This window comes from Panthera tigris, chromosome A2, assembly GCF_018350195.1.
Source record: "Panthera tigris isolate Pti1 chromosome A2, P.tigris_Pti1_mat1.1, whole genome shotgun sequence".
NCBI classification, from domain to species: domain Eukaryota; kingdom Metazoa; phylum Chordata; class Mammalia; order Carnivora; family Felidae; genus Panthera; species Panthera tigris.
The window spans coordinates 30,006,174-30,021,019 of record NC_056661.1 but is presented as its reverse complement, the minus strand read 5'-3'; the positions used below and the strand labels follow the sequence as shown (position 1 = coordinate 30,021,019).

The window sequence follows — 14,846 nt, the reverse complement described above, 5'->3', positions numbered from 1 at the left end:
TAAATCTCTATATCTTCTAATTTTTAAATCAGCTCCTAAGGTTGCAGTACTTAATTTTCACCATAATATTTTTAGTATTCTTTCTAGATGACATTTAGATTAGCATCACTTTGGTCACTGTCCCGCAGTGACAAGGCAATCAAACAGCTCCGATGATTGCAAGTTGCGTCAATGTTCCTTGGATCCCTTTATTATTGGGATTGGAAATTTTTCTCATTTACATTATTATTTAACATTTCTTGAATGCCAGTGCTGCTCTTCACATATGGCCTGTGTAGAAAGTACATTGTATCAGCAATTAACAAATCCATAATGCCAACCGCCCCAATCCAAAGTAAGCTGCATAGATTAATGAGTCTGCAAGCAGATGTAAGAGAGCACGAGTTCTAAAAATCTTTGAAAACATGTCCCAGCATTCTTTTGGGAGAGGTATCTGGAGCCACAGTGCTGCCTGTGTGCAGAGACTGTGTGATCCCTTGGGTTAGATCTGAAGTACTGAACAATCCAGTTAGCTCATTTTTCTCCTCTGTTGCCCCACCAGTGTCCCTAAGGCAGTGAGTAATTCCATCCATCCAGCTTCCCCAAGCAGAACCATGGGAGTTGTCCTTGCTTCCTCCTTCTCCCTCAGCACCTCACAAGGCTTCGGTTACTATGCCCTATCAATGCCTTTAGGTATCTCTTAAGCCCACCCACTTCTCCTTTTCTTCACTGCCACTACTGAGTTCAAGCGTCTATCTTCTCTCCTGTGGACCACAGCAACACCATGTCCAGTGTTGGTCCCTCACTCCCAAGCCATGTTGCATAATGTTTTCTTTCATTCCTTTTTTGTGAATGCCTACCTGGGAGCAAATCCATAATTTTTGCACATGTAAATGTCTCTCTTTAGCTCCAATCTCACCTTTCTATCCCTTCCTCCCTCTGTCACACATGTACACTCCTTATGATATTATATCTAGTGCTTTTTAACTCTCTGTCCTCCCAAAGGAGGGAGAGAGGACTGTGTAGCAGGGATAGTTCTGTTTTACCGACCTCTGAATACGGCACTTGAGTAGCAGGCAGGCGTGGATGGGGGATGACAGTGGCCCCCACGTTATTGATATAATGTTACACACTTACACATGACATTCGTGTACTCAGGGATATGTGGCTCGTCGCCCTTCCAGTTTTGAGCAGGTGTTGGCCTTGCATGTAACTGAGTCATGCTCTCTAAATTCTAAAGCAGCAGCTTCACTAAGTGGAAGTACTTGTAAGAGAAGGGGTGGGAGGAAATCCAAACACATTTCAAGTAAAAGTCTGTACCCCAAGGAGGAATTCTTTTTAGATTATTCTAAATTCTAACCCATGTGACTCCATTCCTAAAGGAAAGTTTCCCCGTGAGAAGAGCAGATTTTCCAACTCAGACATAAAATCTTGTAAAATGTGTTGAATTAACTATCCCACCAGAGCAATCTTTCTGTCCCCTGGCAAACCGTCAAGTAACATGAATTTCCCTTCTAAAATTTCAGCATGTGTCCTCATCCTATGTTCGTTGAATTCACTGGAGCAAAAGCATATTTTCCGATGTCACATCCTTTCCAGGGTGGGTGTGATACCAAAACGCCACACGTTACTGGTCTGACCACTCAGAAGTCTATACATAGGGAGTTGAGGATAGAATCCAAAGCCTAATTGTCTGTTTGTCTAGAAGCAAAGAAACCCATCTCTTCTCTTATTCCTCAAAGAGAAAAATCTATGTGGTACCAATTTTGGAAATTGGTCCCTCTCTGGGGTAAGAAATACATGCTTTCCTCCAAAGCATATATTTTATATGACTTCTGTAGTCACTTCTTGGGCTCTCCCTTCATTCAGCACCTGGACCATCCCCTTAACTAGTGTCCTTGTATCAATAGCATCCATGTTCTTTGAGATTTGATCGGTAGAGAGAGACTTCAATCACCCCCGTATTTATAGAGAGCAAAGAAACTTTCTGATATTTTTGGATTTTAGCTACATGTTTAGAAAAACAGAAAACAAGTCAGAGAAGATCTCACTGATAAATTTTTGCCCCCTCCAACCCTTTTTTTAAAAATTAATAATACCCAACCTCAAGAAGCTTCAATGCCTTCAATTGTAAGGTTGTAGAAACTGCTTGTTATTGCTTCCTATCTTAGTCTTTGTGATACAAACACTTTGATATATTTGTTTTAGCAGCGTGTCTGAGCCCCAGGGCATCAGGGCATAATTAGAAAAGGGGCTTGGGCTGGAGGGAGAGGGGAGGAAAGGGAAAGGCTGGGCTTTCATAATGAAGCAGTGACTATTGGATGTGAGAGTCCTAATTACAGTGTATAATTAACCTAGAGATTATACGAGCCATCCAGATGAGCAAGCAGGGATGTCTTCTTTTGAGATGATAATGCTTTGGTGTTATCTTGAATTTGTAGTTACTAGTCGCTTGAAAGAGACAAAAGAAAATATTCCGCTCTTGGATTAAATTCAAAGGTATCATTCTAAAAGTTGTAAGGATAAAGAGTTGCTAGGGGAAATCCGTTTCAAAAGAGAGAGAGGTTAAGAGAGTGTTTTGGTCTACATGTTCTATTTAGGGAGCATTGCAAGAACCATCTAAGATACCCTGTCCCACTCTGGCCCTTTAAGCTCTCATGTTTCTGGGCTGGAACAATTTAGTAGCAAGTAGGATTCAGTTATCATGCTTGTTTAAGGACATTTTCAGGGATCCATAATGCGGTCTGCAGGCATGCATCCATTTGGAGAGAGAGAATATATCATGTTTACGGTGCCTGCACCAGCATATGTGGACATTTGCATTTGGAGAGAAAGTATATTCCCACTTCAGCTGGAGTTTTACCCCTTGTTGGTAGTGATTGGAGCTTAAAGCTGGCTGTATGCAGAGAAGTGGACCAGACCCTCTTCTGTCTTTTGAACCCATGCATATTCTCTCACACCTGGGTTCTACACTTGATCACTAAACAGATGCAATACCACAACACATCCGTCGCTGTAAGCTTTGAATGAATCTAGTCCTCTGACCTTCTTGAAAAGATAGCTCAGCTTCCAAACAAGGGTTTTGCAGCTGAGCTTTCAACACAATGTGGAGAACTGTACCAGCAGGGTGACAAGATGCTAGGAATCTGTGTGCTTACCTGAGTGTGGGGGGACAATTGAACAATCCAAGGAGATGAGGTCACTTTCACGAAACACATTGCCGCTTGATTTCTTTGACTGGATTCTTCGCACCTAATTTCAAATCTCAAAATAAAACGTTTCACATGAAAAGCCTAGTTCTTAATCATATGAGATCCCTCCTATAAAAGTCATCCATTAACAAGGTCTAGCTCCGAAGCATTTGGGGAGAGGGAGAACAATGTGCGTAACTAGTAACTTGAAAGACGGGTCGCTGGGTTGTGGTAGTTTCAGTCTGACAAAAAAAAAAAAAAAAAGACACAACTCTAGATAAATTATTATTTGTGACATGGCTCAAGATGGGCGAGTGTGAGGAGAGTGAAGGTGACAGAACTGGTACTGACCACGGTGACAAGGACTTGAAGAGCAGCCGACGTGACATCTTTCCTGTCGTGCAGCCGAAAATGTCAACTTTGTGAAGGACAGTGAGAAAATGGTTTGCCGAAAACTTGAAAGGTGGATTCCGGAGATGCCCATTGTGTCAGAAGTGATATAGTCTGTTGTGGCCAGAGAGACCTACTTCTGGTGGCAGTGGTGGCCTGCAGGTGGGGCAGCTTCCTGTCCCTCATGGGGTTCCAAAAATGACTGCACTGGACCTGCACCTTGTCTCAAGTTTGCAGGGTCATGATATACTAGAAGTGAGTTGTTAGCCAGTGTGCAGTTAGGTGGACCCGGAGGCCCAGGACCACATTTCCTTGTAGCTGTGTGTGTGTGTGTGTGTGTGTGTGTGTGTGTGTGTGTGTGAGATTCTCAAGCTAGGTTCAAAGACATCGAACGATTTTACTATATGATGTGCATATCCCCTCCTTCTAGGAAAAAGGAGATCGTGCTTTATGAACTCACATCAGTATAAGTAATAAAAACTAAGTCTGGATCCTCTCCGTTTTTGAGGGGAAAACTGGAGTCAAGGAAGCTACAGAGGGGTGCCTGGGTGGCTCAGTCGGTGAAACGTCCGACTTTGGCTCAGGTCATGATCTCGCAGTCCATGAATTCAAGCCCCGCGTCGGGCTCTGTGCTGACCGCTCAGAGCCTGGAACCTACTTCGGATTCTGTGTCTCCCTCTCTCTCTCCCCTCCCCCACTCACACTCAAAAATAAACATTAAAAAAAAAAAAGGAAGCTACAGAAAGGTAGGAAACAAGACAAAAGCAGTTCTCAACCCTTGACAGCACATTAGGATAACCTGGGAAGCTGTAAAAGTGACAGTGTCTACATCCCCCTGCAGGTGAATTGAATCAGAGTTTGAGGATGAGACTGTCAAAGCTGTCACATGGTTCCAAAGTATAGGCAAAGATTAAGAACTACTGACCTGTGAGGACAGTCTGTCTGGTCAGGGCACAGCTGCTAGGGCGAGCCAATTCCACCTGTTTCTTCTATCTTTGCATTATTTACTCAACATAAAGGTTCCAGAAAAGTGTGTCCAGTTGACTGAGCTTAGGTCATAGTCCAGCTTAGACACACAGTGTCCATAAGAGGGGGGGACTGGCTTGTGGGAAGGCCCTCAGTATATAAACAGCAGGAAACAGGACCCCAGTTTACTCTTCCCCCCAAGGGTATGCGCGGTGTGGGCAAGGTCATTCTTCCGAAGGACATTCAGGTGTTAAGAAGTGACAGTGGGTGCTAAGAAGCCAAAAACCAAGAAGGCAGGAAAGGCACCCTTCAGGACACAGAAGAATGGGAAATTCAGCGTTCCTAAACACATGTTCTGAGTAAAGACACATCTCAGCCTGGGATTTGCTCGTTTGGAATTTAAAATCCAGCTTTATCTCTCTTCTCTCATTCTTTGTGACTCCTTAAGTGTTAACAGTATGGAGAAAGGAACACCATGCAGAGCCAGTTTTATGACAATTATAGAATCACCTCCCAATGTTTCCAGAAAAGAAGCGCGCGCGCACACACACACACACACACACACACACACACACACACACACACACAAGCAGGGCTTCTGAGAGACACCAATACAGTTCCTCTACTTATTTTGCAACCAGCACTGCCTGGGATGGCACTTTGAAATAGCACATACACCACTTCCAGAAGGGATCGTAGCTTTATAAGTGGACCCTCTTGCTTGGAGAAGATCTCTGGTTCCAGATTCACTCCAATACAAGGGCATTGGGGAATCCTGAATCAAACCTACCCTTTCAACCACTGGAAGAGCCACCCACAAGATATTTTCTTGATCTAAAGCAGAGATTCTCGAAGGGGGCTCCTTGGACCAGCAGCATCAGAGAACTTGTTAGAAAACGAACTCTCAGCCCCATCCTCCAGGTAATCTGAGGCATGCTTAGGTTTGAGGACCACTACTCTAGGCAAAGTATTTTATTGCTTCTCTGAAAACAGTGTTCCCTAAAATATTGAGCCAGGATTTTCAGTTAGTAGCTCCATAGAAATCTGCGGGTAATTGGGTGGGGCAGAGGGGAAAGTGGGTGATGGGCATTGAGGAGGGCACTTGTTGGGATGAGCACTGGGTGTTGTATGGAAACAAAATTGACAATAAATTATACTAAAAAATCTTTTTAAATAAAAAAATAAGAAATTTGTGAGAAATCAAATTAGCTATGTCCTAGCTGAGGAGATTATAGGAAACCCATTACACTGATTTCTGGCCATGCTGAAAACAGCTGACCAATGTCTAGTTAATGTGTGTTTAGGGATTGGGTCCCTACTGTGTCCATGAATTCTTTAGACCATGTTATCTATGGAATATCTTATCTTGTCCTCCATCCTGGTTTAGGCATCTGTGCTTGTGTAGTCTTGGGAAGGCCTTGTTGTTTTGCATGGTTTCTATACTTCTTACTGGTCCGTACCACTGTCATATTGTGCAATGTTTTTTTCCCTATAATTTATGCCTAATAAATATGGGAGCTTGAGAGCAGTTTGGGGAGACTTCCCTTAGCCTCCCTCTCACCTCTCTTGACTTGTGGAGTCTTGAGTAACCCTTTCTGCTGTCCTTGGCTTTGCTGGACAAAGCCAAAAGCCGAACCCTCAATTGGTGACCCCAACGTGATAAGCCAAACCCACAACTGGTGACCCTGATGTGATAAGCCAAACCCATAGAAATCTAAGCCTGTATAATTCCCATTGACAAATTACAGGGAACAACAGAAAAGAAATTGGTACTTGACAGAATTTTCAAAAATAATGATATGAGGGGCACCTGGGTGGCTCAGTCAGTTGAGCAACTAACTCTTGATTTCGGCTCAGATCACGATCTCATGGTTCGTGAGTTTGAGCCCCTCCTGGGGCTCTGAGCTGGCAGTGTGGAGCCTGCTTGGGATTCTCTTTCTCTCTCTCTCTCTCTCTCTCTCTCTCTCTCTCTCTCTCTCTCCCTCTCCCTCTCCCTCTCCCTCTCCCTCTCCCTCTCTCTCTCTCTCTCTTTCTCTGCCCCTCCCTCATGCTAGCTTGCTCTCAAAATAAATAAACTTTAAAAAATGCAGTGAAATTAAACAAACAAAAAAGGATATTTTTACTTTTCAACTGATAGAGTTACCACCTGTGATCTTTAATAAATTGTATTATTCCTGCCTGTCTCTTCCTCAGTTTGTAAAATAACATCATCTGTCCCCAGTACCATTTCAGAGCAATTCTGGCAGTTACAAAGAAATTTGCATTCGATGTCAAAATCATGACTTTTTAAATCACCTATTTTTGTTGGTCAATTCTGTACTATTTACCTTACAAACATAAACTTAGTTGCATTCATTTTAAGTTAAAACTATTTGCACTGATATAGGCAATTAAGAAGCAAATTTTTTATGTTTATTTATTTATTTTAAGAGAGAGAGTGCAAATGGGAAGGGGCAGAGATAGAGAGAGAGAGAGAGAGAGAGAGAGAGAGAATCTCAAGCAGGCTCTGTGCTGACAGCCCCCAACACAGGGCTGGATCTCACAAAGTGTGAAATCATGTACTGAGCCAAAATCAAGAGTCAGACACTTAATGGACTGAGCCACCCAAGGGCCCCAAGAAGCAAATTTAAGAAAAGGCTACATTAATAATTTTTTGTCATTTACTTTTTTAGAATAGTGAGATTAATAGTGTTGAGAAAGTAGTCGGAGGTTGTCAGGGAATTGGAAGCTGCTGATACCTTAAATAATCACAACTGTGAATCATCAGAACAAAAGGGAAAGAAACATAATTGAATTTTATGTTTGTAATAATACCCTTTGTAGTGAGGATTAACTGAGAAGGCCAGACACACCCTCAATGCTTAGTTTTTATCATCTCAAACACAAATCTAAAAGTTACTTTCTTATTGCCTAATAATTGCCTTACAAGTCTTGCTAAGTGAGGAATGATTTTCTTCAGGAAGATTTATCTCCTAAAAATAGCCACATGCATCTCTGGGCTTCCCATGTTAAATGATTTCCATGCTTTTTCCTGTGATCTGTAAGCCCCTTCCTGATTTGTAAATTATATTTTAATAGCGTTTATCTCTGGGCTAATCCCTGCTAAGAAACAAAATGCTTAAAATGGCTCCCACTTTCCCAAATCGAGTATGTGCACACGCCAATCAGATAAACGTGTTCAGTGCATTAGCGAGTTGTATTTTGTGTAAACAAAATCTAAATATAAAAACCACAGCTATAGAAAGTTGTAGATTATAAACATAAGAAGTTACTACACCAAAAAGCATCACCTATGTTTTGTGGAGGCCAATGAATTCATCCTGAGATGTAGCTACGGATTCACATATGGGCAGATTTACATATGGACATTTCATATGTAAAAAATTTTAAACAGGGGCACCTGACTGGCTCAGTCAATAGAGCATACGACTCTTGATCTTGGGGTCTTAGGTTCACACTCTACATTGGGTGTAGATTACTGACAAAAAATCTTGAAAAAAAATTTAAATAAACTTTGTAAATTGACATTTAGGATTTATCTAGAAAACATGAAAATAAAGACATATTCATATTCCAACGTCCTACCTGATATTTACCATTTGGCCTCTTCTTCAGGGCAGTTCAGGGGAGTGTGAAGAAATGGATTTTAGAGAATTTTACTGTTAAGGGTGTTTTTAATAATGTTGGGGAGGGGAAGTTTTCTTGTTCTTTCTTTCTTTTTTTTTTTTTTCCAAGTGGGGAATTTTTAGTATTTATAAAGAAGGGAAGCTGACCAATTAACCCCTAACAGGAGGTACATTGCTGTCATTTGCCAAGTCTTTTGTGCAGTCAGACTGGTCTAGTATACAGGATTTTCCCAACTTATGCTGGATCCTTGAGAAGACCTATAAATAAGACCATTTGTTTGGTCTCAAGATGACTTCCCATTTGCAAACTGAAGAATGTTCCAGTAGAAGTTTCATGGTGACACGCCAATCTGCAAACTGGCTCAGCCAGTAGTCAAAACAAGTCACTACGGGATCTGGGAAGCTGAAGTCTTTGAATGGGTCAGATTATCCCACGTCTAATTTGGCACAGATAAATTTGGGCTATAAATATGCAGCTTCCTTTTGTATTTTCAACTTGAACAGTCCAAAGCAAATAGGAAAAATGTGTGGAAACCTGATGGCGATTCAGAAATATGAGAATACTGGGTTTAAACTGGAATTTACTTATATTTGCTAGGGTCCTTCTTGTTATTAAAATGACCAGTAGTTCACTAGCATGGAAACGCATCATATGTGGTTTGTTCTCTTTTCTCCCAGCTTTATTGAGATACTAACATGTAACCTGTGTAAGTTTAAGGTATCTAATGTGTTGATCATATATATATATTATATATGTGTGTGTGTGTGTGTGTATGTGTGTGTATATATATGTGTGTATATATATGTGTGTGTGTGTGTGTGTGTATATATATATATATATATATATATATATATATATAGTGAAATCACTATTATGACAAGGTTAATTAACACCTACATCCCCTCACATAATTATCATTTTTTAGTGTGGGCGATAACATTTAAGATCTCCTCTCTTAACAACTTTCAAGTATATAAATACAGTACCATTACTCATGTTATAGCTGGGAGTTTGTACCCTTTAGTTAACAGCTCCCTGTTTCTGCCAGCCCTTGGGCTCTGGCAACTACCATTCTATTCTGTATTCTTATGAGTACGACTTTTTCAGATTAGACATGTAAGTGAGAGCTTGAAGTTTCTGTCTTTCTCTGTCTGACTTATTTCACTTAGCGTAGCGCCTTCAAGTTCCATCCATGTCGTCTCAAAAGGTAGGATTTCCTTTCTTTTATGGCTGAATAATATTCCATCATATAAAAATAATTCCATCATATATATATTTATCCATGAATTCCTTTATCCATTCATCCATCAATGGACGCTTCAGTTGTTTCCATATCTTGGCTGTTGTGAATAATGTTGCAGTGAACACGAGGGTGCAGATGTGTCTTCAAGAAAGTAATTTCCTTTCCTTCAGGTATATACCCAGATGTGGAATTATCAAATCATGTGATAGTACTATTTTTAATTTTTTGAGGAACCTCAATACTGTTTTCCACTGTGGCCACACCAGTTTACATTCCCACCAACAGTGCATAAGGGCTCCCTTTTCTCCACATCCTTGCAGACACTTGCTGTCTTTTCAGTACTAGCCATTGTGAGGTGATATCGCATTGTGATTTTGATTTGCATCTCCCTGATGACGAGTGATGTTTTTATGTATCTTTTGACCATTTGTATGTTTCCTTTGGAAGACTGTTAAAGTCCATCTGTCTATTCAAGTCCTCTGCCCATTTTTTAATTGAATGATTTGGTTTTTTCTATAGAATTTTATGACTTCTATATTTCTGTTGTCTATTATCAGATAGATGGTTTGGGAGTATATCCTCCCATTCCATAGGTTACCTTTACATTTTGCGGTGCAGAAATTTTTTAGTTTAATGTAGCCCCACTTGTCTATTTTTGCTTTTGTTGCTTCTACTTTTAGTGTCATATCCAAAAAAATTGTTGCCAAGGCCAATGTCAAAGAGCTTTTTCCCTATGCTTTCTTCTAGGATTTTTACGGGTTCAAGTCTTACAGTTAAGTCTTTAATCCATTTCGAGTTAATTTTGTGAGTGGTGCAACATAGGAGTCCAGTTTCATTCTTTTGCATGTGAATATCCAGTTTTCCCCAACATCATTCATTGAAGAGACTATTCTTTCCCATTGTTCATCTTTGGCTCCCCTGTCTAAAATATTAGTTGACCATATATGCAGGGATTACTTCTGGGTTCTCAGCTCTGTTCTCTTGGTCTGTGCATCTGTTTTCATGCCAGTACCATATTGTTTTGATTATTAAAGCTTTGTAATAAACTTTTAAGTCAGGAATTGCGATGTCTCCAACTTTGTTCTTTATCAGGATTATTTTGGCTCTTTGGGTCTCTTGTGGTTCCATACACACTTTAGGATTGTTTTTTTCTATTTTTGTAAAAAAATGCCATTGGAATTTTGATAGGGATTGCGTTAAATCTGTAGATGGCTTGGGGTAGTTTGGACATTTTAACAATACTAATTTTTCCAATCCATGAATATAGGATATCTTTCCACTTATTTGTGTCATCTTTCATTTCTTTCATCAATGTCTTTCACTTTACCCAATGTCTTATAATTTGTTCTTCAGTTAATACATTAGTGCTTAAAAGAATCTGAACATCTGTAATATAAGCTAGACATTGAGTCACTTAGGAACATTTAACACCAAAAACGACAGATATTTACAAGGCACCTGTTTTTTCTAGAAGTTTGTGTGCGTAATTCAGGAGTCCCAAACCTAAGTGCCTACAAGAGAGATATTTAATACAATTGAGAGATGTGGACAGTTAAGTGCCTGCCCCTGTTAAAAAGCTATTACTTGTTACTCACCAGTTAATGCCAGTTGTTCCAAATTTTCAAAAGAATTGTGTTGTAAAACTTTCCTAACTTTAAAAATTGCTGGCAAATTGGGGCACCTGGGTGTCTCAGTCGGTTAAGTGTCCAACTTCGGCTCAGGTCACGATCTCATGGTTCATGGGTTCGAGCCCCGCATCGGGCTCTGTGCTGACCATGTGCAGTCTGCTTGGGATTCTCTCTCTCTCTGTCTCTCCCTCTCTCTCTCTCTCCCCCTCTCCCATACTCTATATAAATAAATAAACTTTAAAACATGCTGGCAAATAGAATCTGTATGGGATTCTCTCTCTCTCTCTCTCTCTCTCTGCCCCTCTCCCATACTCTAAGTAAATAAATACACTTTTAAAAATGCTGGCAAATAGAGCCTGCTTGGGATCCTGGCTCTCTCGCGCGCGCATGCTCTCTCTCTCTGCCTCTCCCACACACTAAATAAACAAACAAGCAAACAAACTTAAAAAAAATGCTGACAAATAGTTCAAAAATCTTAAGAAGCTGTGAGCCAAACAAAAGGTCTAGAAACTGGACTTTCTGGCCACCAGTTTATACATTTTACCACTTCACAATAAATGAGTGACAGTACTACGAATGTCTCCAAAAGATAACCCCAGCATACCCCGTGCCCTTTAGTAGCCACCTGTGAAAAGCAGGACTTCTCCTAAGGTCACATCGATCATCGTAATTGTTCTTCTGAAGTGGACAGTTTCCTCCTGCTAGAGATGTGATTTGACGATGTCAGTGTATGAGGTTCCCGTCACTTCATGACATGTCTTCTTTCAGGCCTGATGGAATTGGAACCGTGACTGTTGAAGAGAAGGAACGTTTTGAAGAAATCAAAGAGAGACTCCGAGTTCTGTTGGAAAATCAGATTACACATTTTAGGTAAGGATCTGGGGTTGAGGGGTTAATTAAGAGGGTGAGACTGGGGTGGGGCAAATAAAGGGCTTAACTTTCTAAAACTGTTAACCTGTCAGTGACACATTGGATATTTAGAAATAACTGAATTGAGGGGCACCTGGGTGGCTCAGTTGAGCATCTGACTCTTGGTTTTGGCTCAGGTCATGATCCCAGGGTTGTGGGATCAAGCCCCATGTCAGGAACATGGAGCCTGCTTGGGGTTCGTTCTCTCTCTCTCTCTCTCTCTCTCTGTCTCTCTCTCTCTCTCTCTCTCTCTCTCTTCCTCTGCACCTGTCCCCCACTCCCTTGTGCTCTCCGTCCCTCTAAAAAAACAAAAAAAAGGTAACTGAATGGAAATGAAAACCAATAGGACAGGGTTCTGCAATAGCCAGGAGACTTTGACATCTTCAGCTCATTCTACTTCCACTGAAAGAACAGAGCCCTCCTTTTGCAAGCTGACCCTGGTCATCAATCCATTTTTTACATCTCTGTTAAGAAGCTGAATGTGAAATTTCTACAAGGTTCCTAAACCCGTGAAAAATCCTGTGAATCAGATCACATGAACAGGGAAGGAAGGCAGTGGGATCCATATGAGAGTGTCCACCTTCTCTCTTACCTCAGAAACAGGGCTAGCCGTCTACTAAGGGAAAGAAGGAAACTTAGATCTGCCTTGGCAGATTGACTCTACCCCGTGCCCTTGACACAGCAAGCAGGTCCAAGTCCAGCCTTGCACCACATAGCCCGCTTCTGCCTTGCAGCAAATTAGACATTTCTATCGCTGCACTGGTGCTTGTAGACTAGAGATCCTGAGATAGTAACTCAAAAATAGTAAGAACATTTATAATAATAAACTGATCCTTTTTCTTAAACATTTCCTAGGGGTCAAGATACAGGACTCACGGCTGGTTAGGCATTAACTCGATTTTTTATTCCCAGAGCAACTTTGTAAGGTCGTTGTCACAGTCTCAAATAAAAAGTAAACCAAAGGTGAGAGAGTTAAGGAACTTGCCCCAGACCACTCAGCTGGACACATGCCTAGGAGATAGTTTGAATTTAAGTAGCCTCTGCTGGTTCCTTGGTACCATGAGGAACAGTGGCTCAAAAGGCCTGTGACAGCCCCAAATAGTCAATGGAACTCTTAGGAGTACAGGACCTAGCTCTTTCTGTGCCATCAAAATCCTCTGGGATAAATTTTTATTGATTATTCTCTATATGCAAGATGTATTGCCAGTAACAAAAGACCCAATAACAATTAAAAACTGCAGTCAAAGAAGTACATCTAGCAAAAGCATGAATTTGCTCAAAATACACTCCTTCATTTCCTCTAGTAAAGCTTTTGGAGATTTGAGTAAATATGTTAGGACTTTAGTCTGTCTTAACTAATTTTTTTTTTTTTTTTTTACTCCTGGTCTCTATAATAATATATAAGGTCACATGTGAGCTCACAAATGGTTTTCCTTCACAATAGAAATCTAAACAGAGCCTTATGCCATCACTCTAAATATTCTTTTCTGCTGCAGACACTTGCAGAGTCCCTCTTTAGTCATTATTCACACATACACATATATACATTATATACACACATATATGGTGTGAATTCAGATTAACATAACACAACGTGACAAAATAAAAAGCATTTTCTGTGCCTCAGAAAGAGTTGCTATAGGAATCAAATTGCAGCATACTTCATGCTGAAATGTAATGTATTTGGGCAACCTGAAGAATGTTCTCTGTTTTTTAGGTATTGCTTTCCATTCGGTCGACCTGAAGGGGCTTTAAAAGCTACTCTATCACTCTTGGAAAGGGTAAGAATGGAAGTAAAAGACAGATTACATATATATAGACATGAACATGATTGTAATGAAATATTATGGCTGAATGACCTAGTTTGTCATTTTTCAAGGCTTCACTTACCATTCATCAAATACCAGAATAAACGTGGGGAAACTGCCAAAATTCTAGATATTTTATCTCCAGACTCCCAAATAGTTAGCATATATTGAAGATATGTTCCTGGCCCTTCCTTGATTCATAGATGGGTTTTGCCATCCTAACTGTGCATTACAACTCTGTGTGTTCCGTTTAGCGATGGCTCTCAATCAGTATTAAGTCACAAGGAGGCATTCACAACTCGTTTTAAACTTGAGCTCTTTAAGAAACATAAATGAGTAACACATTTGGTTGAACATCTTAATAATCTTTTATTTTCCCACCTAAAGGTTTTGATGAAAGATATTGTTACCCCCGTACCACAAGAGGAGGTAAAAACAGTCATCCGGAAATGTCTAGAGCAGGCTGCTTTAGTCAACTACTCCCGGCTCTCAGAATATGCTAAAATCGAAGGTAAGGCTCCCTTCTGCCCCCAATTACTTCTTTAAATTTTGGTATGCCTCCCTGGGGAAGAGTCTGTCTTTTCTAATGGGCACCAGAAAACAGTGGTCCATCTGAATATGTTAAATTGAAACCTGAAAGCACTTGAAATATGAAAGCTTCCTTGGCTGCAGCCAAATGAATGAATTAAGAACAGGGGCTCAGGCAGCAGTCTTTTGAGGGGAAGAATATGAATATAGGGTGTTATCAGATAACGAAGGTCCTTTTGAGAGTCTGTGTCGGCATTAACTTTGCTCTGTGAGTAATGTTTTCCTAAGAAGAGGTTCTGTGGGACTGCTGCCTTCTTTAAATAGAGGAAAACAGAGCACTTTGTTGTCCATTGTTGACAGCCTTGGAGGTAAAACGAGCATTGAACAAAACAACATCAAGATTTCTGCTTACTCTTTCTTGCCCCTTGAGAATATCTTGTCTTTGGGTAACATTTTCAAACCTGATGGCAGGTTCGTGTTCAGCTGTCTCTGATGGCTCCTGGTTTGCTTTAGATCTCATTCCTTCTTGTTGCTCCAGACCTAGGATGGTTGTTACCACTGCCCTCTCAAGTTTTAG

The 14,846-nt window shown here is 40.6% G+C and overlaps 1 protein-coding gene across 15 annotated transcripts in view; it reads left to right on the top strand.

The window, feature by feature from the left end:
* Positions 1 to 14,846, top strand: part of CADPS (calcium dependent secretion activator) — a 475,617-nt gene that overhangs the window by 342,983 nt on the left and 117,788 nt on the right. For all 15 annotated transcript variants that reach the window (XM_042979336.1, XM_042979338.1, XM_042979339.1 and 12 more), the window contains 3 exons: positions 11,793 to 11,894; positions 13,651 to 13,714; positions 14,129 to 14,252. In XM_042979336.1, coding sequence (XP_042835270.1) covers positions 11,793 to 11,894; positions 13,651 to 13,714; positions 14,129 to 14,252 — 290 coding nt within the window. The remainder of the gene's footprint in view (positions 1 to 11,792; positions 11,895 to 13,650; positions 13,715 to 14,128; positions 14,253 to 14,846) is intronic.